The following is a 26,416-nucleotide window of genomic DNA, read 5'->3' as shown; positions in this document are numbered from 1 at the left end:
ACTAGCCCTGCAAGAGCTAAGGGGCCACATGTACCTGCAGATATTCCTCAATTCAGGAGCCATTTGGCTAAGACTAATTGCCAGTCTCAGGTGAAAATCTTGCAATTTCTGCATTTGTGAACTGAAATGAAGAAACATTGCCCTCAATTACATCAGATCCTTCGGGGTCTGACTGCGTTTTGGATGCCTCAGTTTCCTTATGAGAACTTTCTGAATCTCTGAGCAGTAAAAATGATCACTGGATCAAATGATCAGTAAGTGATCCAATGATCAAATAACTTCTTTTGTCTGTATTGCCCCAGATGGATCCAGATTAGGACGCACTTTAGAGAAAACATCTGTACAAAAAACACTTCCGAGGAGTTGAGATATTTCATGTACAAAAAGCTCTCTCCTCTATAGTTATCATGTTGTTATGTGATTTCTAGACTGCCCAGAATTTTCTATATAAGAACATGACATTCAGCTTTACCCATGATGTGATGAAAATTACAATGGCAATTTTAAAGAGTAATTTTATCTTATAAAAACAGTCTAAATATGGCATGCAAGCTATTATCCACAAAGGCTGGTTTTAAAACCATGTCACAATGTAATATTACGGACATTTTCAGTATTTTAAACACTATTCTTAACAATACTTTATAAAATGGCAAAAATATCTCACTTAAGTCTTACTGAAGCCAAGAAATTTTAAAAATATAGTACACAATACTGTGTTGCCTAAAAGAGGCTACTTTTGTAACCCAAAGGTAGACAGAATGACAGCAAAATGCTTGCAGTCATAATACATCAAAAATGCAAAAATATTTGTTAAAAAGACACAAAATGTCCCAACAAACAAAACTTTGCCAACATCATTGACTTTTTGTCCTAGATTTTTGCATATTTTCCCCTACCTTCAGCCTTTTTATTGTACTAAATTAAGTTTAACCTAAAAATTATAGCAGTTCAGAGAGAGGAATCAGGACAACAGCAAGGAGAAAGGAATTTTTTTTTGCCAGTATCACATTCTCACTCCCTAAAGCCTTTAACAACACAATGGCACCAGGCCTTAGAAGTTGAAAGGTCTTACACTGCTTCCAAGAATATTTATTAGGTTTTCATTGAGCTACAAGCCTCTGAAAATCACATTTATACAGAGCCTTTATAAGATAGCTCTTAAACTCGGTGCGCGCTTTACCTACAACTGATGCCTCCCACGTCCAAGGCAAGCTGAGCATGTTCGCCCTGACCCCACTTCCAGTGAAGTGCAGATGAACGGGCCATCTACACCGGCGGAGTAAATCCCCTACAGGGTATGGAGCAGAACCAGAGACTGCTAAGGCTCATCATCCTTCTGGTGTCAGCAGATAGCTGACAGCGTATCCTAGCGTATCCTTCCCTACCCTACCCTGTCCTGCTCTCTTTCATTTTCAAGTCTAACCCACAAATTATGAGCTCTAACAGTTGATAACACTTTGGCAAGGAAAAGGAGCTGTGATGTGGAAGTCAGGACTGGAGAATGACTTGCAACTGTAAGGTTTATTTTGGTTTTGTTCCCGTTTACTTTCACCATTACTAGCTGCTGCTAATTTTGTGCATGTCCCAGCTTTTCACGCTGAACATGGTCACACGTTCTTACCTTAAAAAAAAAAAAAAAAGTTTCTCATAATTAGTAGTCTAAATATAGCTATTTGGAATCAGGTCACAACCCTAAGACGGATGTTGAAAAAACAGACCACTTTCTGACAGTGTTAGCAAGAAAAAAATGAATCAACCTGTGCAATTTTCTCATTTAAGAGACTAACCCCCATTTTGTCTACACACCTTTGTGGAACGGAAACTCTGTGCTTTAATTCTCCAGTTGTAACTTCCACTTTCCTTTTCAAAGAAACTTCTGTGGAAATAATTTCAATTAATGCTTTTGAGCTACTCATGAATTATGGATCACGAATATTACAGAATACGAATAATTCCTTCCTCAGTAAACTTTCAGTGGTGGCTAGTAAGTAAGTGGAAGAGCTATCTACTGGATAATTTAGACAAAACTAGTTAACTGAAAAGCCACAGTACTAATGATTCATATCTAGTGAATGCACTTCCCACAGTATCATAATTTCAGTTTTCCCAGTACCCTAACTATAGTCTGGTGTGACTGGTACGCATGTGTGCTGCCAAACATGATCTATAATTGCTGACAGGTGTAGGTAAACTGTGTCAGTCTCATTTTGTTGGAAGACTAACATACCTCAAATGATATGCTTATTCTCTTCCTATCATTTTTCCATCAGTCAGATGAATCAGAGATTTTACAGGATGTATTGTATACAAAAAGACTGTACGGAGAGTGCTGAATTCAGGCTGCATGTGTAATATGCATCTTCTTGCAATTCCTAACTTTTAAGTGCTTGTCTTTGTAACTGTAATCAATGTAATTCAGTTTTTATAATTACATACGTATATATACATACATATTTAAGAGAAATATGAAACATTAAAAAATCTCTATATACACTGAAATGAGAACATAAAATAGGGTAAATTACTGTTCTTCTGTATATTTCTTTAAAACAAATCTTTAAAGATGGCAGAATTCCAAATTAAAGGAAGCCAAAAAGAATAACATAATTCTAAAATGAATGTATTTTTTGCAAACAAAAAAAAAAGACTAAAGCATTTGAAGTTTCAAGAAACTGAAATTCATCACATAGAACACTGTAACTTTAACAAGGTTTTATTTGTTTTTCTGATAGCCTGTCTGTCATTGATAACTGTAACTGGTTTTTACTTACATATGTGCATTTTTTCACTTACTATCCTAAACATGCCACAAAGAACAATGAACATGTCCTTCTAATTTATTAGGGAATATTTCCAATTTCTATCACACACTTCATTAAAAGAATTGAATCTCATGTCCAGATAGCTGGCCTTCCTCTACTACTTTACAAACAGTCTCTAAGGAATGAATTAAGATCTCTGAGGAATGAATTAAGTGTAAAGTGAACCTATATGCATATTTGTGCAGAGCACCATTCAGCAAAATTGAGACACACGACACAAATGAAGAAAAATACATGGGTGTATGACTTCTGAGGCCAAGTGGCATAACCAGTTAAATCAGTAAGTGGCCATTAAAGAACCATGACAACTGCGACTTTGGCAGAAGTTCCAGTTCCCATGGAATATACAAAACAACATTTTTACTGAAGAGCCTAATGGGGAAACTCATCTTTCAAAAAGGATCAAAATCTCCCTCTGCTGGGAAGATGGAATCTGCAGCTAATAACATAGTTTTAAAATTCAGGCTTGAAAAGAACTATGATTTTAGTTATTCTTTAATTAGTATATTACAGATGGGCCAGAATGTTGCCCCCAGATATTTAAAATAATTGTCTCCTGTTCTTGTCAGTTACTGTCAGATGACATAAGTCAAAATATATTAAAGAAAAACAACCAAGAAACCCAAAAGAATGGGAACATATTAACTATTAAAATGAATAATATGACACAATGAAAACAGAAGCTGCCAAGGCAATCTCAAGTCAATAATGCTGAAATACAAAAAGCTAATTGCCCGTTTCATTCATACATATGTTACATTTTCTATGTCATACAGAGTAAGAAACACCTTTCTTGTTCAGAGTTGTATTGCCTTCTTCTATGAACTTCTAACATATCTTCTGTTTACACTTACTCTTTCACGTCGAATAAGCAACTTTTCTTGTAATACAAGACATACAAAATGTAGACTGTGTGTTTAAGTAAGTATATGAATAGAGCTTTCCTGTATGAGATTCGTATGCAGTTTCTACAAATTTGGACTACTCAAAGCCAAAAAACTAGAAGAGGTTTTCCTTCTGCTTTGGGAAGGGAATATCCTTAATCACACTCAGATCTTAATGATGTGGTTGAGACTTTGGAAAACACTTCCTGAAACCATTACCATGCCACCCATGTAGAAAAAGAGAAAGGATCTCAGAATCTGGTGAACTTGTTTCAGCTGACCTATGAGAGACCTGAAAAAAACATTTCTTCTGCATGAGTATTTTTGTTGTTATTTTGCTTCTTTTCTGATGATTTTTTCTTGGAGGAGTCATGGAGGACAGAACTTGAAGGAAAAATGAAAAAACAAACCCCAAGCCTAAACCCTCATATAATAGATCAGTGCTGATTTCAACCAATATTTCAATGCAAGTTATTCGCCATCCTACAGAATGCAGGATGTGACCTGAGGAGTATTGCCCAGCATGCCAGTGGCTCGGTTCTTCAAAGACTCACTGCATCTGAATAAGTACTTGACAACACCTTCAGTTAATATCTGGTGGGGCATAGGGAGGCCAGCAACACTTTGACACAGAGTCACAATTGCACCTTGATTTCAGTGCAGAAGGGATTTCCCTTCTAACCCTTATATTCTCAATGTTAGTTCCTCTCCATATCGAGAGAGTAAGATTCATTTGTATGTCTCACCAGGGGCTGGAAGAATCAGCTAATATTTGTGAAGTACCTGGAAGATGCTGTTTTCTTAAATAATTCATTGCAGTACTACTTATTACAATCGCATATATTACACAGCGCAGTAAAGAACCCATCCTCAATGGAATATAAATAAGACTATGATATAACTTCAGCTAACTGTAACTGCCTGCAGTAGCAGTAAAAGCCTGCTCTCTCTTCAGCAGCTGATGAAGCAAGTAGAGAGAGCTCTTGGAGTGAACAGAATAATAGCTATGACTGGATCCTTTAACAAGACACTCTTGCACCACAGCCTTCCTACCCAGATGAGAGTCATTGCTATTGGTGCAAGATGAACCCACAAGTTAAGAACAATACTGAAATTAGGGCTAATCCTTCTTACACTTACTTTATATTAATCTGTGCAGTCCTTTGCCCGTTGTAGCTCTCGTCATTGTATGTGCTTCCTCCAGGTTGCTCAACTGCACAAACTAGACAGGCTGGGCCCACCACCGTGGACGAGACACGCACTCACAGATGACTGAAGTTCAATACAACTTTCTAAAATACGACACTGGAATATAAATCTCATGACAAAATCTCTTTAAAGATTCGTTTTGTGGATATAAGGCAGTGTCCAGAGTGTTCTTTCTGTATTTCTCAGCTTATTAGAAGTACTCTTCTAAATAAGAATGGACACAATTTGATTGCAACAAAAATAATCTTTCTGGATCACTGAAGGCTATGTTCCCAATGGGATACTTGGAAATTCTTTTAAATGCCAGAGGATTCACCTTTTAACCAGCATTACACCAACCAGATGTCTGATCAAACTGAAGTGGACATAATTCGCTCCAATCTGGTCACCCTAGATCCTCAAACCTTGACTGTAAGTAACATGCTTTCCCTCAGGATGATCTCATTACACATACTGTTTGAAGCGCACAGAATCTGAACATGAGAGCTGCTTGTGAAGTCCATAACTAATAGTTCCTTAGAGGGATTAAATCTCCTTTTATGGCCAAGAAATATGGGAAAATAAACTGTTTTTTTCCTCAAAAGTAATCTTTTAAAGGTATGAAGCTAATTATTTTCACATTGTTTAAACTCCACACACTGATGATGTATTTTTAGTTTTCAGTGACGGAGCTTAATTAATGAAAAATGTCTTCATATAGTACCTCAAGATCGGACTGATTAAGTCTGCAAGAATTTCCAGTACAAAAATATTTCACTACATCTAACATTCTGTCTTGTGGATACTCATTCATAATTACATTCCTTTCCATATATTTTTTCCAGTAATACTTCAGTGTACCTTAATCAAAATTGAAGACACATGAAAAGGCAAATATGCATTAATGTAGAAATGTAAGTGAAGTTCCAGGAAGATTCTGCAGAATATGTGATATTATTCACTAATTAACTTACTGTATAACCACTTTACAAACTGTAAATGACTGAAAAGGGTCTGTCTTGTTCTTTTCCTTGTAAAATGAATATAATATTAACTCTCTGTAAAATCTGGTTTAAAATGATACATTTCTACTTCTGATCTTACAAAAGTTCCAGTGTTACTAAAACAAGAACCGATATATCATTTCATCCTCTAAAAAAAATGCCCTGAAACTTTCTTATAACATTAGGATTCACTATCAATTCAGCCACGCTAAGCCTTATGCACCTCTCTCACACACAACAAAGAATGAATACAATTCTGGCAAAAAAAAGCACAAAAGCATATGTTTTATAATTTTCTTGTAATGTTGTTTTGTAGGGAACATGAGCAAGAAAAATTTCCCTCCTTAGGATATAGAGAAAGAGAGATATAACAAATTGGAGAGCAAGAGGGATTTACTATATATTTTAAAACAAAATCCACATAGTCTACAATGTCGAGTTTGTCCTCTATCTGGTACTTTCATGAACAGTTACAACAAAACGTTCATTTCTGGCTTTCTTTCAAACGTGGTTGATTTTTTCATATCCTAAATGCCTTTGCTATGAAAATCTTCTTCTTTCCCTTATATCTTGATGAAGTAGTGAAGTGTATTTCAGCAAATCACTGGAACTTAGTTAACTCTTTTGTTAAGTAATAGGCTAATTTTCAATAAAACACAGCAAATTTATTAATTGACTCTGTTCCTGCTTGAATTAACTGTTGTTTTTAAAAATATAAAACAAGTGTGATTTTTCTCATATGTGAAGTAAATCATTTTGGGTTTACTCATTTTATCTTCCACATATCTGCTGATCTGCTTTAATAAATTTACCTAAAGTTTATCTTGAGTATCTGGGAGAAAATGGAGGCTAATCACCAACGATCTAGGACTAATTATCTTTTACTTAAATTAGCACTGTCACTCCCAACTGCTGATTACAAATAGCAAAAAATGTTTATTCCGTTAATATTTGCATGAACTGACAAAAAAATGGAGATGTCCCAGAACTGTGAGATTTCTTTTCGAGAAGCAATAAAGAAGCAATAACCTCTTGCTGACTACTAGAGCTGACAGCATCAGGATCTTATGTCTCTATATATGACAACAGGGAATCGGCTCATTTATGACTATTGTTAATATTTGGATTTTACAATGCAGGCAGAACTCTGCACTAACTTCCATCTCAAACTTCCACATTTTTGCAATATCTTTATTAAAGTAAATACAATGACATGACTTAACAATGTGGGGCAGTGATGCAGTAATAAATAAAACAGTGAGTAAATTCCACTGCTTGGAGAAGTGCATTTAATTCCTTTTATAATAAGACTACTCTACTGCTGTGGCATCTACATCACAACACATCAGTTCACACATGCTTTCACCTTCCACCCCACTCAGACTTCCTAAAATTCCAAGTTAGGACAGTGCATTTTGGGAAAAAGTATACATTTTGGAAGACTTTAATCAACCCTTCCTGGGACACCTACAGGCATGACCACCTCTTTAAAATGCCTGTACATCAATGCACAGCATGGGGAACAAACAGGAGGAGCTGGAGATCTGTGTGCGATCGCAGGGCCGTGATCTCATTGCAGTCACGGAGACATGGTGGGATAGCTCCCATGACTGGAATGCTGCCATGGATGGATATGTGCTTTTTAGGAAAGACAGGCCAGGAAGGCGAGGTGGTGGAGTTGCTCTTTATGTGAGAGAGCAACTGGAATGCATCGAGCTCTGCCTAGGGGAGGAGGAGGAGAAGGCAGGTGAGAGCTTATGGGTAAAGATCAAAGGGCAGGCCAACATGGGGGACACTGTTGTGGGTGTCTACTAGAGGCCACCTGACCAGGAGGAGAAAGTTGATGAGGCCTTCTATAGACAGCTGGAGGCAGCCTCACACTCACAGGCCCTGGTTCTCATGGGGGACTTCAGCCACCCTGACATCTGCTGGAAGGACTACACAGCAAGGCACAAGCAGTCCAGGAGGCTCCTGCATTGCACTGATGATAACTTCTTGTCACAAATGGTGGAGGAGCCTACGAGGAAGGGTATCCTGCTGGACCTTGTCCTTACCAGCAGAGAGGGACTGGTTAGAGATGTGAAGGTTGGGGCAGCCTTGGCTGCAGTGACCATGAGATGGTGGAGTTCAGGATCCTGCAGGAAAGAAGTAAGGCAACAGGCAGGCTTGCAACCCTGGACTTCAGGAGAGCAGACTTTGGGCTTTTCAGAGATGTACTGGGAGGAATCTCATGGGTTAAGGCCCTAGAAGGAAGGTTCCAGGAGAGCTGGCTAGTATTCAAGCATCACTTCCTCCAAGCTCAAGGGCGGTGCATCCCTGTGAGTAAGAAATGCAGCAAAAGGGGCAGGAGACCTGCATGGGTGAACAAGGAGCTCCTGGCCAAATTCAGACAGAAGAAGAAACTCCACAGAATGTGGAAGAGGGGACAGGCTACTTGGGAGAATTATAGGACTGCAGCCAGAGTATGTGGACATGCTGCAAGGAAGGCTAAGGCCCAGATGGAATTGAGTCTGGCAAGGGATGTCAAGGACAACAGGAAGGGCTTCTTCAAATACATCAGCAGTAAGAGCAGGACAAGGGAAAATGTGGGGCCACTACTGAATGGGGCGGGGGCCCTGGTAACAAGGGATACAGAGAAGGCAGAATTACTGGAAGCCTTCTTTGCTTCAGTCTTCACTGCTGAGGGCAACCCTCAGGAATCCCAGAGCCTGGACATAAGGGAGAACGTCTGTAGAAGGGAAGACTTTCCTTTGGTTGAGGAGGATAGGATTAGAGACCTTCTGGGCAGGCTAGACATCCACAAATCCATGGGCCCAGATGGGATGCACCCACAAGTACTGAGGGAGCTGGTAGATGTTATAGCCAAGCCACTCACCATCATCTCTGAATGGTCATGGAGAACTGGAGAGGTGCCTGAGGACTGGAAGAAAGCCAGTGTCACTCCAGTCTTCAAGAAGGGCAAGAAGGAGGACCCGGGCAACTACAGGCCGGTCAGCCTCACCTCCATCCCTGGAAAGGTGATGGAACAACTCCTTCTGGATGTCATCTCCAGACATACGGAGGAGAAGAAGGTGATCAGGAGTAGTCAGCATGGATTCACCATGGGGAAATCTTGCTTGACCAACCTGATAGCCTTCTCCGATGGAATGACTGGCTGGGTAGATGAGGGCAGAGCAGTGGACGTTGTGTCCCTTGACTTCAGCAAGGCTTTTGACACTGTCTCCCATAACATCTTCCTAGTTAAGCTCAGGAAGTGTGGGTTAGATGAGTGGAGAGTGAGGTGGATTGAGAACTGGCTGAAAGGCAGAGCTCAGAGAGTTGTCATCAGTGGCGTGGAGTCTAGTTGGAGGCCTGTGGTTAGTGGCGTCCCCCAGGGCTCAGCACTGGGTCCCATCCTGTTCAACTTCATCAATGACCTGGATGAGGGGACAGAGTGCCTCCTCAGAAAGTTTGCTGATAATACCAAGCTGGGAGGAGTGGCTGATATACCAGAGGGCTGTGCTGCCATTCAGAGAGACCTGGACAGGCTGCAGAGCTGGACGGAGAGGAACCTCCTGAGGTTCAACAAGGGCAAGGGAAGAGTCCTGCACCCTAGGTACCAGTACAAGCTAGGGGCTGACCTTCTGGAGAGCAGCTCTGCAGAGAAAGACCTGTGAGTGCTGGTGGATGACAAATCGACCATGAGCCAGCAATGTGCCCTTGTGGCCAAGAAGGCCAATGGTATCCTGGGGTGCATTAGGCCGACTGTTGCCAGCAGGTCTAGGGAGGTGATCCTGCCCCTCTACTCAGCCCTGGGGAGGCCACATCTTGAGTACTGTGTCCAGTTTGGCTCCCCAGTACAAGAGAGACTTGGAGCTCCTGGGGAGAGTCCAGCATAGGAGTACGAAGATGATCAGAGGGCTGGAGCACCTGCCCTATGACGAATGGCTGTGAGAGCTGGGTCTCTTTAGCCTGGAGAAGAGAAGACTGAGGGGGGATCTTATCAATGTGTACAAGCACCTGAAGGGAGGGTGTCAAGGGGATGGGGACAAACTCTTTTCAGTTGTCCCATGCAAGAGGATAAGAGGCAATGGGCAGAAATCGAAGCACAGGAAGTTCTGCCTGACCGTGAGGGGGAATTTCTTCACTGTGAGAGTGACAGAGCACTGGACCAGGTTGCCCAGAGAGGTGGTGAGTCTCCTTCTCAGGAGATCTTCAAGGATGGATGCAACCCTGTCCACCACGCTCTAAGTGACGTTGCTGAGCAGGGGGGTTGGACTAGATGATCTCCGGAGGTCCCTTCCAACCTTACCGATTCTATGATTCTATGATAAGATAACACAGAGCAATCTAAAACCTATAAGTGATCTATAAGTAAACTAAAAAAAGCAAATTTACAAACTCTTCAATATTTATTTTTAACTTATATTTTATGTTGATTTTGATTTTATAATGTATCTTAATACTAATCCCTCTCATGACAGCTTTAATAGCAGTAAGAAATCCTGCCAACTGAATGCATATAATGCCTTGTGATTTTGTATTTGGTTGTACAGGTGCGGCTTTAAAGGTTCCACTGCAAAGCATCATTAGTCAGGCTGTGGAAGAAAATGTTTAAAACTACTGCCCCTGCAAATTGTTTTAAAAAAGTAAAAGGAAAAAAGCAGCAAAAGTAACTTCATCTTAAATCGATCCTCCATGCACACCCTAAAATCTCAGTAAAACATGGATAAGTCAGCTGAAAAAAAGCATCATATGATATGTTTGGTAACAGGAATTGCTAAATATAAGATATTGTTATTAAAAGGTAAATAAACTATTAAGTGTTTTAAATGTGTATGAGCTTTCACTGCATGACAAACTGGGTTAACTGAATTCTAGTTCTTGACAAAATATTCAGAGTATGTGAAAATAGAGTCACATTTTACCTTTTGTTTTCTTGTAAGAACACCATTTCTAAAAGTCTTTTTCATACTATCTGCTTCTTATTTAATTCCTTTAATACAGCCTTAATGCTCTTCCATGGGGAGGAAACAACCACATAGACAGAAAAAAATGTTTACTTAAATGGAGCATAAAGAAAATGGTCATGGAAAGTCTACCTGTAGCACCTTCCACCTTGTGTTCAGGTCTTCCACACAGCTGAGATTATACTGGGAGAGCTGAATATCAGAGGGGGTGAACCGGTGAGCCAGTTCATTGACGTGATGCACCTTCTCTTTAAGGGGCACAATTTCTGCTCGATAAACCTGTGTGAATTAAACATAAACAAACATAAGCAACAACTTCAGAACCGACTGACTCGGCTTCCAGCTGATTTGTACAGCAGAAGTATCGCAGGTCCAGCTGAAAGGAGGGACTGAGCTGATCATGATACAGGTGACAGTCTTTTTTATATAACTTAGTATGGGCTTTAAGTCTCAGTGGCATTTAAGTCTGGCATTTCAGAAGGCAATGATACAAATTAGAGCCTTCGTAGCAGTTTTTGGCAAACTAAATCAAATCTCTAACCAGAACATCCCCTGGAAAGCGTACTGAAAGGGATGTTTCTTTCTTGTCTCATTGTTTACGTAGTCTGTGTTCCTAAGGGTGGATGAGGTGATAAATGCTATTTAATATATGAAAACAGAGGCAGACCACAGATCCCTAGTACAGCGAATAAATGAAGCTAATCAATGGTAAAACAGATAGATCTCACCGAGGTCATGCTCTTACCTCATGTACCTTGTGTATTACAAAAAATGGTTAGAAAGGGAAATAAAAATAAGAAGATATAAACCCTCCTTGCTATGAATCCCAAACTGGCCTACATGCCTCCGTATTTCAGAAAAACGAAAGAATGCACCGTGTAAGGTAACCTTTAAAATCATGTGTAAGAGCAGTCCAGTTCAATAATTTCAATAATGTATGTGAAAACCCAAAACTGCTAGTTTCAAGCATTTTAACAGAAACAACCTGATGAACACGATTCGTGATTTTTACATGATGCATATAAAAACAACCCCAGGGCCCTGCAGCACAGACCCCAGAAACAGCATAGCATAACTCTAATGGAGAGAGGACTCTCTATGCAGATCTTCCACTGTTCCATATCCATCTTCTCTAAGGAGACATTTATAAATCTTTAACTTGATATATTGTGTCAAAATGTACCAATGAGCCATTTCTAAAGGAAAAATTCTGTCATTTTCTGGAGCACATTAGGTAATGTGATTTCTGCACACAAAGGCAGGATAATTCACTTGCAATATTAGTCTGGCTTTCCAACTCCTTTCTCTCAGCATTTTTAATACAGACCATATGTGGTCTGCATCTCATTTTGGATGATCAAAAAAACCTGAAATGATTGCCTACTAATAATTTTGCCTAAATGTGATGGAAACAACATTCTGAAAAAAATCAGTATCTGAGTGAATCATAAGAATCTTGACACTGTAAGTAGCATTAAGACATTGATAGATATTACAATGTCATGAATTGGGTTAAAGGCAAACATCATGGAAAAATTACCCCTCAAGCTTCACTAAAAGTCAGATTTAGCCTCCCCTACGCTAAATAAAACCCCACAACATAAGGAGTTGGACTGACTTAAAATGGAATTCATATGCAGCAAAATGGCTATAATGATAAATCTGTAAAATACACAGACCAGAAGTGATGTGCATTTTGTAAAGGTAAGTGTAGAGAATTATGCACATGCCACGATATGAGAGCAATGGCATAGATAAAATTCACAACACAGTTCTCTTCTCCATTTCACCAGTTTTATACCACTGAAACACAACTGATATTACTTGAATACTGATTTACAGTTCTGTGAAGAGAGTAAGGCCTATGATGAAAAGAAAGGAAAAGACCTAGCATGTTTGGTTTTATACCACAGAGTTATATATATGCTTAACTTGATCATTTAAGTCAATACTGCAGCTTAGAACAACAACACGTTTTAAGAACAGATGCTTGTTCCTGGAAGATGAAGGTCTCAGTGACTGAAATATAAAAATTATTGTTTGAACATGCAACTTGCAAATAGCTATTTTACTGTCTGTCCATTTAAGTGGCCACAGTTCTTGGCCATGACACCGTGACTTGTACTGGGGATGGTCAAACAGGTACCTCCACTGTTATTTAGTTTCTAAGATCCAAGAACATCTCTTAGTCAGTATGACCATACTGTATTTATATATAAATCACTGTTAGAATAAATGGAGATCATCTGCTGCAAAGATCACTTCCTGTACTACAACCCCCTTTAATGTAGATTCTGCATTAAAGCAAGTTAATTTGTTATTAATTCGTATAGTAATAGAATCAGATTTTAACTGAAAACTTCGTTGCTTAGGCAAAGCACACAGACCTAAACTTATAAACCACTTGTTTTTAAGCATATAATTAAATACCTGACCGATTTCAGGGCAATTATTTGACTGAAATGTTGACTTGGAAGTATTGGTCTTACATGAAGACTGACACAAATGATTATGTAAATCACATAATCATTATATCTAAATTAAGGGGAAACACAAGAATCTTCATGATTAGTCAACATGTTTTCATGACCATAAGTTATTTCACAGAGTGGGAAGGCTAAGACACAGAAGGAAGTAACAAGCAAAGAAATCAAACCATAGCAATATTTATGAAAGTATAAAATAAAATGTGTCTCTTTCCGTCCCCTCATTTTGCAATTGACTTTCTTATTAATTGCTTTTTCTGCTCCAAAAATATTGACATTTGCAGCACTATGCTAATTTTGCGATATACAAAATACACCATCATTTTCACCATATTTGAATTTGATCCTCTGTATTCTATTATTACTAAGCCTGTGCTTTTACTAGCACTTTTATTAGTTACTTGAACTAAAACACAACAGAGTAGCAACATAAGATTGCTGGTCAATACAGTGCTATGTAATTAATGCCAGTAATCTTACAAATAAAAACTCAAGAAAAATGTATCCATATTAAGATCTGGCAGATGATATTGTATTATTAAAAAAGGTCAGCCACTCAAAGGCTAAGTTAAGTAACACAATTCATCAGGGACAACGTGTCCACCATTCAACATAAATCATTCCCAAGGTAGTTTTAGAGCAAGAGAAAGTCAATGTGAACTCCTTTTTCTTTCAACAAGTGTTCAAACAATTTTAAGAAATAGTAATAATTTCCATATCTTACCTAATACCCATCTGTAGAAGAAGAAATTAAGAATTTCTACTAGATTGTGATTTTCATCAGTGTGATTGAAATATTTTGCAGTAATACTTGTATTTTAATAATCAGTTTTTATATTTCATGACTGACTCATATTTCCATTATTTTTCCTTCTAAATAAAAATACTCTACACATCACAGTTTTATATAATAAAAATGTGAACTGTAGTGTTTCTAATCTAAAAACAAATATACATGGTGAGTGGTGTTCCACTGCCACAAGAAGACCTATTTAAACCAATTAAAATGCTCAGGATTTAAATGACTTCTCAGTGTGAACAGCAATAGGAGAAACAGCCCCAGATTATTTTCATTATGACTGTCCTTATGCAAGAAAGAATTTCAATAGTATGTGATACTGTAGGTGGTAGATTGGATTTTAAATGATCCGTACAGTCCTGTCAGAAAAGTGTTTTAAAACTCCTTGGAAAATTAGCAAGAACTCTAAAAGACATATACCACACAAACACTAACCAGCCAAATACTGAAAATCTCAAACACAATAGACCGAAAGCCCCTCTCGCCTCATTCCTCCTCTGACAGGAGCCAATGCAGTTGGCCTAGGGAAGAATGTAAAGCTCAGGGAAGGACAAGCTCTCGTGCTCCTTGCTATGCTAGTTTGCGGCTTGGAAGTTCTGGACTCAGAAGTTGTACTTCTATGTCAATTAGGTCTTGACGCATTCTTCTTCCATGAAATTGCCCACTAGCTTTTTGAATTAATGTAGACTTTTAACATTCACAACATCCTATGGTGAGTTCAGTATTGAGGCTGAAGAACCACTTCTTTTTTGTTTTGTTTGAACTTATCACTTGAGACCTTCCCTAGAAGATCTCTAATTCTTAGTTCCTGAAAGATGGTAATCAGTCATTCGTTGTTGACCTTCTCTGTGCAAGGCGCAGTTTTACAAACCTCCATCATCTCTTCCACTTTTTCCAGCCTGAAGATTCCCAGGCTGGGATACATTTGACTCAATTTGGATATCTATGAGGTAGGCATTTACATTTGAGCAAGTCACCCTATGTTCCATTTATAGTCAATAGGAAGCTAATCAAGACAAGAAATTAAATAAAAAGGAAGTTTTTACAATAGGATGATATGAATTACATTGTAAACTCCAGCAAGCAAACTGAACAGATTTTTCCTGAGCCTTGTGAGCTCTGGGAGCCTAGACAAGTAGCTCACATGTAGACACCTTCCTGGCAGATGTGAAGTTAAGCAAGATAAATCCGAGTCCTATTTAATTTACTCTGTCCTTGTATAGTAGCTTTCCATGCCTTGCATCTAATCTACTATATTTTTTTTACATTGAGGGACAAAAACACTCCATAAAATATACAAGATGTGGGTACACCGGGGTCTTATACCATGAAATAATATTTGGTGCTTTGTTCTCTATTCCTTTTCCAGTATTTCTTAACATTTGATACAGTTTTCTGAACACTGTTGAGTATTGATGTTTTCATAGAACTATGTATTATAATTTCATGATCTCTTTTGTCGAGAGCTACAGGAATGATTAAAAGGGCTAAATGAAAGCTCATCACTGTGCACTTAAAGCTGGGACTGTATTTTTCCACATGCACTGTTTTACATTTATCAACATTGCATTTCATCTGCTATTACTTTACAGCCAGCCAGAACTGTGAGGTCTATTTGCAACCTATCCTCATCTTAAGAACTCTGAATAGATTTGTATCACAGAATCACACAGACTCACAAAATGGGTATGGCTGGTAGGGGACCTCTGGAAATCATCTAGTCCAACCCTCCACTCCCCCCGCTCAAGTAGCATCACCTAGAGCATATTAGACAAGGTTGCGTTCAGGTGGGCTTTGAGTATCTCCAGAGAAGGAGACTCCACAACCTCTCTGGGCAACCTGGTCCAGTGCTCTGTCACTCTTACAGTAAAGAAATTCCTCCTCATATTCAGGTGGAACTTCCTGTGCTTCAATTTCTGCCCATTCCCTCTTGTCCTGTTACATGGGACAACTGAAAAGAGTTTGGCCCCATCCCCTTGACACCCTCTCTTATAGACATTGATAAGATCCCCACTAGCTACAGGCCTCCAACTGGACTCCATGCCACTGATGACGACTCTCTGAGCTCTGCCTTTCAGCCAGTTCTCAATCCACCTCACTCTCCACTCGTCTAACCCACACTTCCTGAGCTTCTATAGGAGGATGTCATGGGAGACAGTGTCAAAAGCCTTGCTGAAGTCAAGGGACACAATGTCCACTGCTCTGCCCTCATCTACTCAGCCAGTCATTCCATCAGAGAAAGCTATCAGATTGGTTAAGCAGGATTTCCCCTTGGTGAATCCATGCTGGCTACTCCTGATCACCTTCTTCTCCTCCATATGTCTGGAGATGACATCCAGAAAGAGCTGTTCCATCACCTTTCCAGGGATGGAGGTGAGGCTGACTGGCCTATAGTTGCCTGGCTTCTCCTTCTTGCCCTTTTTGAAGACTAGAGTGACATTGGCTTTCTTCCAGTCCTCGGGCACCTCTCCAGTTCTCCATGACTTTTCGAAGATGATGGAGAGTGGCCTAGCAATGATATCTACCAGCTCCCTTAGTATTTGTGGGTGCATTCCATCAGAGGCCATGGATTTGTGGATGTCAAGCTTACCCGGAAGATCTCTAATCCTATCATCCTTGACCAAAGGAAAGTCTTCCCTTCTACAGACTTTGCTCTGTGGTCTCCAGGCTCTGAGATTCCTGAGGGCTGCCCTTAGCAGTAAAGACTGAAGCAAAGAAGGCATTCGGTAACTCTGCCTTCTCTGTATCCTTTGTCACCAGGGACCCCACCTCATTTAGCAGTGGCCCACGTGTTCCCTAAACTTCCTCTTTTTACCAATATATTTGAAGAAGGCCTTCTTGTTATCCTTGACATCCCTTGCCAGATTTAATTCCAGCTGGGCCTTAGCCTTCCTTGTTGCATCCTTGCACACTCTGACCACATTCTCATATTCCTCCCAAGTGGCCTGTCCCTTCTTCCACATTCTATGTACTTTCTTCTTCTGTTTGAGCTTTGTCAGGAACTCCTTGCTCATATATGCAGGTCTCCTGCCCCCTTTGCTGGACTTCTTTCTCCTTGGGATGCACCACTCTTGATTTTGGAGGTGGTGATGCTTGAATATTAACCAGCTCTCTTGGACTCCCCTTCCTTCTAGGACACTAACCCACAGGATGCCTCGAAGTAGATCCCCAAAGAGGCCAAAGTTTGCTCTCCTGAGGTCCAGGGCTGTGATCCTACTTATTGGCTTGCTTTCTCCACATAGGATCCTGAACTCCACCATTTCATGGTCACTGCAGCCAAGGCTGCCCCCAACCTTCACATCTCCAACCAGTCTTTCTTTGTTGGTTAGGACAAGATTCAGCAAGGTCTCCTCCACCACTTGTGTCAAAAAGTTACCAATCACTGATGCTCTGCAGGAGCCTCCTGGACTGTTTGTGCCTAGTTGTGTTGTTTTTCCAGCAGATGTCAGGGTGGTTAAAGTCCCCCATGAGAACCAGGGCCTGTGATCATGAGGCTACTTCCAGCCGTTTGTAGAAGGCCTCATCGACTTCCTCTTCCTGATTAGGTGGCCTGCAGTAAACATCCATAACAGTGTCACCCATGTTAGCCTGCCTTTTGATCCTTACCCATAAGCTCTTCACCCACTCTTCATCTACCCCAAGGCAGAGCTCAATACATTCCAGTTGCTCTCTCACATAAAGAGCAACTCTACCACCTCGCCTTCCTGGCCTGTCTTTCCTAAAAAGCACGTAGCTGTCCATGATGACATTCCAGTCATGTGAGCTATCCCACCACACCTCCGTAATTGCAATGAGATCATGGCCCTGCAACCACATACAAATCTCCTGTTGCTCCTGTTTATTCCCCATGCTGTTTGCATTGGTGTACAGGCATTTCAGAGGGGTTCTTGAGCACACAGGTTTTACACGGGTTGGGGGGGGGTGTAAGGAGATCTCCCATGGTCACATCCCATACACACTTCCTTGCCTTCACGCACCCACTGTAGGCATCCTGACTTGAGTTGTGTTTTGCTGACCATATGGTCTTTATAACCCCCCTTTCCCCATCCTTCCTAGTTTAAAGCCCTCTTTACGAGGCTGGCCAACCTGTTGGCAAAGATGCACATGCCTTGCTTGCTAAGGTGGATCCCATCTCTCCCTATTAGTTGCCGATCTTCAGACAGGGTCCCTTGATCATAGAAACCAAAACCCTCTTGCTAACACCAATGGCACAGCCAGTTGTTAACTTGGAAAATCCATCTCCTATCCTTCCCCTTCATTGGCAGGATTGAGGAGAAGATCACCTAGGCTCCCAGACCCTTGACCAATACCCCTAGAGCTCTGAAATCCTGCTTGATCCTTTCCAATTTACCCTTGGTATCATTAGCACCCACATGAAAGAGCAGTAGAGGGTAGTAGCCCAATGCGTAGACAAGCCCTGGCAGTCTTTCAATGACATCTCATATACGAGCCCCTGGCAGGCAGCAAGCCTCTCTAGCCAAGAGATCAGGTCAGCAGATAAGTGCCTCCATCCCCTGCAGCATGGAGTCACTCACAACAATCATTGCTTCTTCTGAGTGTTCAAGTGTTCACACAAGACACAGGGTCTGTTGGCCACTTGCTCCCCTTGAAGCCATGCCTCAGCTCCTCCTAAGCCTGGAGGGCACTAAAACGGATCTTCAAATGCAAGTGAAAGTCTTCAGGAGGAGTAGGTGCCTTTCTCCTCCCATGAGAAGTGACCAGTTTCCAGCCTTCTTCTACAGTGTTGTGATGCACTGTTTCACTCAGCATAGAGCCCTCCAGCAACTCCCCTGCTGCAGGGGACTGGGACTCCTGGAGCAGTACTGTCTCCAAGAACACCCTATCTCCTGCTCATTTTCACAGATGCTTCGCATCTGCAGTCTGCTGACTTCCTCCCGTAACCTGATGACAAAACTCATTAACAACAGCACACCTTCTGCAGGAGAGTGACTATCAGTCCAGGCCTTCTGGAGAGGCCTCAAGCACTCCCTGCAGCCTGAGACCTGGAGAGCTACATCTGCTGTCAGAGGTCCGCCTGGGTTGAAGCTTCCGACACAGTTGACACAGCAACTCCAACAGCTACAGGCAAATGCGCTTTGTGGCATGTCATGACCATGTTTGTTGAAATGGGCACTACTAAGACTGGAAAAAAAGATGCCTTCTTGCACCTTCCTGCGCACCTTCTGCACTAACTGCTGTGTAAACTGCTGCATCTGTTCAGTGCCTCTGTTAGCTGCACTATATCATCAAGATGTGTCATTGCATTATTCATTCTCCTTTCCAGCTCACTGATGTATATGCCAAAACACAGTAGACCTGGAACAGAAACAGTCTCCCTCACTGGGAAAACAGAGCATTTATCCTGCCCATTACTTTCCATCTTTTGCAGGAAATAACTAACCAGATAATTGGTTATTTACCCACAGGAAGGCCTTTTCTCTTATCCCACAGGAACCTAGTCTCTTTGATTAAATATCTTCTTGAAAACCTTTTGGAAATCCAAATGGCTTATATCCCTTATCCATGTGCTCACAATTTCCCTTCAAGGCACACTAGGAGATGTAAAGCATACTATCCTATACAAAAGCCATTGCTATATCTTTTCCAGTATATTCTTCCCCAGATTTCGTGGTCTGCAGGTCCAGAGTTTTGCCTTGGTGCCTTTTTAAAAATGGAAACTACATTTGCCACCTTCCATTCCTCATTAAAAAAAATAGATTTAAGCAAGAAAATACTGTTAAGAGTTGTTGTTTTTGTTGTTTCATTCTTCAATTTCATTAGAACACTTGACTGAATAATGACTTGGTTCTGATGATTTGTAACTCTAAATTTTGTCAATTTGTCCTATAGATTCTTACATAAAATAGCTTTCATTATATTTCCTTTTAGCCACCCACCCTACTGAGTCTTACGAAAATCCCTTTTTAAGGTTATGAACTTGTTTTTAGTTTCCAGTGTAGTCTCTCCATGTTTTCTTCAAATATTTCACCCCTTTCACTCCTTTTAAGCAGGTTTCCTCATTTGTGTATAGTTTCCTTTCTGAAAAATGAATATTACTTTGCCTGGCAGATTCTTTTTTTGTCCCTCTAGAGATGCTGATTTTTAATACACTATGATCCCTATTAAAATAGCAATATTTTGAACTTGCACTGCTCCAAGCCAAATGTTTCCCATCATATTTGCAGCTTCCCTGAGAAGTTGTTGTACGAAGTAGTAAATTTTGGTGTCTAAAAATGTATTCTGAAAAGCATGGCCTAGAATGATATTTATTGTAATTTATGTTCTTGCAATGTCTTCCTTAGCAATCAGCATGTTGGTGGTTCCTAATGCATATTCTATTTAGGGTTGGAACTTCAAAAGAATTTTAGGTTAGATGCTGATACAGGTAATTCATTTATGTGATTTGATTCTTTATTTTTCTTAAACACAGCATTAAGCCTGTATTGACACAAAGCTACTCTGTCTTTCCTGGATAGTTTTTAACTTGGACATTTCAGTGTCCTAATACTTATTTATTTCCACTTATTTTCTGATATGCATATTTTATTTCCGCTTAAAACCAAATGTTCTAATTCCCCCATGTTATTTTTTAGTATTCTAGAATTTCTTGGGTATTTTTTAGTCTCACATGATAGATTCCATTGAATCCATTTTCCATGCTTATCACTCTCCCAAAGAGTTTAACGACTCTGTTAGAATGTTTTAAAAGCCAGTAGATTGGTTTCTTCCATATTCTAGGAAAAAATGTTATCTTTCACCATTTTTATAACAGAACAATGCAAACTAACTCAAAATAAGTTATTTGCAGATCATTTTCTGCATATTTTCCATTAAGTTTGCTTGCATTTTGAGTATCCTGTTGAAAGCTAGCAAATCACAACCACTTAGCTCCCGTCCGTTTTCACAATACCAACCCTATTAATGAAAATTTCATGGTTTGTTTGAACAAGTTTAAGCATGATTTTTTTCAAATGGTCTTCCTCTCATATTTCACATGCCATATTCTTTTTTTTTCTTTTTTTTTAGTGGTCCCAAGTATATAAAATAGCATTGAATACAGAGTCACCTAGAGAGATGGTATTTGTCAAGGCCATGCTTTTGTTTAGGATCCATAAATCAGTTCCTTGAAATCCGTAAATAAATAGTAAATGAGCTTATTTCAATAAAAATAGAGATATTATATACTTTGCTAGCTTCCAGGAGTTTCCATCACAAAATTTGCAACTGAAAATTCACTGACTATACACTTCAAATTTTCAATTTCTTAACCCCTCTCTCCCTCAGCCACATGTGCAATAGCTTGATAACAACTCAAACACAGAATTCAGAAATCCAATCCAAATTAAATAATCAAGTGCCTGTAACTTCTGGTCCACTGCAGTTAATGGAATTGTGTGACTAAATCCCAATCTACCACTACGAAAATACACCTTGAAGAGGAATTGTAATCTCAGAAGAGTGCTTGTTCCTCATACACAGAGAAAAAAAAATGAAGTAAAATACAGGCTGGTTTTTGTTTATTTTTTGCTACTGCAAATTGGCAGGGGAACAACTACCTTCATTCCTACTGATCCACAAATCAGCCATATGTGCCTAAATGCAGTCCGGAATAGAGAACTTCAATGCCTTGTCAGAACAGACAGCAGTTATGCAGCCGAGAGCAAGAAATGCTTAACACTCACTACATCAATAAAACAGTCGTAAGAGTGTGCACATACTCAGTTGCATACTCTCATGTACATCTCAGCAGTACTGAGATTGACTTTAGCTGCATTTGTCTGAAAAAAATATATTAAACAGATACCATACAATAATTATTTATTTGCAATTGCTACATAATTGTTTGATCATGAAGGTAAGACAAGTAATTGAGCTTTTCATTTACGATTTTCAGATACATTTATTACTCTTCTTATTGTCTCCTTCTCATCTGAGGATATCTTTGCAATGAAAAATAGCTTGGGATTAGATTTATGCTTTGTGCTATTTTTGTCCCTCTTCTGAGCAACACTATGAGTTACATTTAGAAATTTAGGAAAACCTCTGTTAGATCACGTGTAAACAATTATGATTCAACTATCGCATAACATTCATTTTCCACTCTCTTGTCCTGATTCTGAACCCATTAACAAGGATTAAGTCTCATTAACATTTCCCACGGATGTGTAAGGAGAGGCCATGAACCTCAGCAGGTGTGCAGTTGGAAGTTGAAGGAAAGAGAGTTCATTTTACTAATGCACCGAATGTTTTAAATTTTCAACACCAGCTTCTAGAAATGAATCTCCATCTTTTTTTTCCCCTTTTGGCTATGGATAGAACATGCACAGATGCCAGTCAAAGATGTTAAAAGGAATTTGGTTTAATCTCTACCTTTTCTTCTCAGACTTTATCAAGTGACAATTATTGCAGTTATTAAAAGTTTACTTTGAACACTACACAAGTTTGCTTTCAAGACTACATGGGAAATCACAGTTGATCCCAAAGCTGATTTCTCATAGAGATACTATACGCAGGACTTTAGGAGAGCCAGGACTTTAGCATCCCCATTCACTGATGTCCATTTATAGAATGCTGAACCTGGGGAATTTGAAATACTTCTTAATTATTATCCTTTTAAAGAAGGAGAAAGAAAAAAAAAGAAAAAAAATCCAAAATAATAATCATAATTTGAAAACGATGATGTGCCATCTGTAGCTTTCCAGCAATGGTATTTCATATTTAGGCAGTTTGTATCTAAGCTTTATATAATGGCATTAAAACATTAACATAGAGTTCAGCTAAATGTTATAGCTGCCACACTTAAAAATAGGTATTTGCACTTAGTAATAAACTTTTCAGGAGGATAGGTTTGGGCATCTGTGAAAACTAAAGACTAGAACATAAAACTCTTGCCTTTATTAGTGATCACATATGTAAGAGATTCTACATAATTTTTTGTAACATCATTATTTGTAAAAATCATTGGAAAGTCATGCACACCTGGGAATCATGTTTTCACTTTTGTAAAAATCTAAAAACATTTTCCTGAAAAATACGCAGTAAAAATGAAAAAAAAAAAATCACAACTGAATGCTAACGAAAGCAGAAAAGACTAATCAGTAATTAGCAAACAGTTCTGTCACCAATCTCTTATTTTTGTGGGTGGTTAATATGCCTTTATTGTATTGACAATTTTGTAGAGAGGTTATAATTTCAGAAGATTTGTTCAATTATCATAACACGTCATTTAATCTGAACACAGTACTTACTTGCTTTAATGAATTCTAAAAGAGGAAATTATAAATTAAGCATTAGATCCAGAACCCATAAACAAGAGCTAGGGTTGCTTTTACCAACATGAAGAATCTACCGTCTTATATGTTCTGCCATTGACTGCTTCTGATGGTTATTAACATGAAAAGGATTTGAAGAAACAGCCAGCTGTGCCTTCAGAAGACAGACTGTTTTCCCTGGTCTGTGAGTGGCATCACAGAGGAAAGTGGCCTCACACCAGCCTGGCTATTTCTTATTTCTTAAGCAATTCCCTTGTACAGAAGAGTCTCCATTACACACTTTTGTATTAATCTTAGTTTCCAATACCCCATGAAAGAGACAGAAATGGACATCTGGTGCCCTAGTGAAAGTAAGAGATGATTTGGGGCAATAAGCTCTCCTGTGCCTGATGAACACGGGGTATCCTGGGGTTTTTTATCCAGTCACCGCTAAATTGGAGCAGGCTCCATTTGCACAGTAAGCTGAGGCTTTCCTGTCTCCGGGCCACAGCAGGTTCCCAGCACTGCAGAGCCTTCCTGTCCAAACAGGGAAACAAGCACGGGCCAGAACACATCGGCTCTCCGTTTTATATTTAAAAGAGGACGAGGGAGAACAAACCATCACATTCTATCCATGACAACTTAACAACCTCCATTTTTTTTCATTAAAATGGGGTCTACATCTTGTCTGATAGGTTTAATGTATACTGATTCCAGATTCAGTGAGACCTGGGTTTGTCAGCTGCTCGTTCAATATGCTGCACTTAGCTTCCTTTTAAACTCGCACTGTATTTTTATTTGATTCTAGTGCTCCTGGGGACAGGCACTGTTGAAACAAAATGGATTTCAGCTGATTTGATTTTCCATCCCATATATTGTTATAAACTCAGAAATGACCAAGGAGAAAAGCACCAGAGTAGAATATAAATCCACTTCTGGGATAACGACAGCGAACAATAGAAGATATCAGGGGAGAAAGAAAACTAAATGTCCTTTAGTATTTCTTATACCATTCTGAATTCTATACTTCTGAATCTGAAAGAAAACACATGAAGTGCTTCCAAAGTTTTCTTCCTAAGTTTTGGAAAATTACCTCAGTATTTCCTTAAAAGTAAGAATAATAAAATTTGAATAGTACAAATAAAAAAAGAATGTCATGTATTAATTTTCATCTTTTGTCATCTTTCAAAGAGAAAAACTATCATTTGGAGCAATGCTATATTTAAAAGAAGACACGATTTAATGATTAAGATGTAATTTAATATACAGATGCACACAAACAGGGGAGATAGTAACAAAGTGATATGTGTTTCAAATTATTGGGATTGTTATGAATTCTTGACTTTTTTTTTTTCTTTATCAACAACTGCTATGCAGTCTTGCAATCTCTGTTTCCTTAAACAGAGACAGCCTATGCTACTGCCATGCCATTATTCTGAAAAGTTTGCTCTCATCTATGGAGGGGGAAAAAGAACTTATCAATAATTCAGCCTGTAATTCATTCTGTTATGACAAGTACAACCATGAAATCGCACAGCCTATCACTATTAAAGTGCTTGCAAACAGCTCTGGACTGATTTTTCCAGGTAATCAAAGTCCCATCTCAGTTACTTTGTGACCAAGAAGCCAATCTGGCAACGAAGAGATGAAGTGCCCAAGAACTGGAGGTAACTTGAGGCTTTTGGAAGTGTACTCTGAAAGTCTAACACCCACTACAGGGAGTGCACAGAAAATAGAGAAGAGTCTTTACAAATGAAAAGTTTCCTATAGCATGGTTGCATTCAGCATCTCTAAAGCTAACAGCGCCTGCAAAGGTACAAGCTCAGGGCCCTGAGTTTCAGTCAAGCCTATTTTAAACCTTCAAGAACAAATTATCTGTCTTTAATAATTAACTGGTAAACAATGTACATATACAATATATAGAAACATAAAAGGATAAACCATCTGAATTCCTTACCAAAAGTGCTTTCAGGTAATGGAGACTCACAGGAGTTCTCATCACCCTGAGAAAATAGTTATTACAGAGTAAACCCCTACTGTGTTGTAAGGCAGCATGGTAGTCTGCAGGCATCCTGCAAACATGTAGCACTACACAGACAGAAAAAGAAAGCAATTTAAAACAGAAAGATTGCAATAGCTCTATCCTGATATTACAAAACACCTGAAGCTTCCTGCCCTCAGCAGGCAGACACCATATCCCAAAGTCCAAAGGAAAAGTAAGGATTCCCTGTATAACCACAAAAAAGCTAGCTTAGATCATATTCTGACACACAGCTAACATTAAAACAATTCTGACAAGAAGCCTTAAAATATCTTCCTACCTTTCATAATGAAAAGCATATTCAATCAGAAATTGTTTGTTTTCTCCTCTCTACAACATGGACATGGTTTACCTGGAATATGCCAACACTACTTTCATTTTACCACATAAATATTTCACAATGTTTAGCATCATAAAGCTGATAATTACAATTTTCAGCAGGGCAGACAGAATTTAGAGCTTAAGACCAGAAGGAGTTATTACAACCCATCAGTCTCTACCCTGCTGAAGAATTCAGGTCAGACTTCAAGTGTTTCACTGAAAGCTGTATGTTGCAACTCCTAAATTGCTATTGCATCTTCAGCCTCCATCTTTTCACCACCCCCATATGAACCTGGAGGAAGGGGGGTAAAACCCCACGTCTTCAGGTGGAACTTTCTTGCCTTCTTCTTTCTAATAAGAACACCTTCTATAATATTGAAAGAGGGTATTCTGTTGTAAATGCAGATATTAGTAGACCTTAAGCTAGAACAACTCATTTTTTTAAGCTCATTCAGAAAGAAAGAATACTAAAAGAAATAAAATACTAAAAATGAGACAAAATCAAAAAAATAAAATGAGTCTAGGGTTTCCCAGCAGTGCTGGCCCAGGCCCACCCCGGGGCACTGTGGCCAGAGCCCCCCAAGTGCCTGCCCTGCCAGGTCGAGAGGGACAGCAGGCTGCGGCTCTGGGAAACGAGGAGCTGAAACCAATGAGAACGGTCATTCTTA

The 26,416-nt window shown here is 39.4% G+C and overlaps 1 protein-coding gene across 10 annotated transcripts in view; it reads right to left on the bottom strand.

Annotated features, from left to right (window-relative positions):
* Window positions 1-26,416, bottom strand: part of DMD (dystrophin) — a 1,316,389-nt gene that overhangs the window by 166,775 nt on the left and 1,123,198 nt on the right. For all 10 annotated transcript variants that reach the window (XM_062600033.1, XM_062599961.1, XM_062599984.1 and 7 more), the window contains one exon: window positions 10,983-11,129. In XM_062600033.1, coding sequence (XP_062456017.1) covers window positions 10,983-11,129 — 147 coding nt within the window. The remainder of the gene's footprint in view (window positions 1-10,982; window positions 11,130-26,416) is intronic.

The sequence above is a fragment of the Rhea pennata genome, chromosome 1, assembly GCF_028389875.1.
Source record: "Rhea pennata isolate bPtePen1 chromosome 1, bPtePen1.pri, whole genome shotgun sequence".
Lineage (NCBI taxonomy): Eukaryota > Metazoa > Chordata > Aves > Rheiformes > Rheidae > Rhea > Rhea pennata.
The sequence above is the reverse complement of the archived record's forward strand: the minus strand, read 5'-3'. Positions and strand labels throughout refer to the sequence as shown.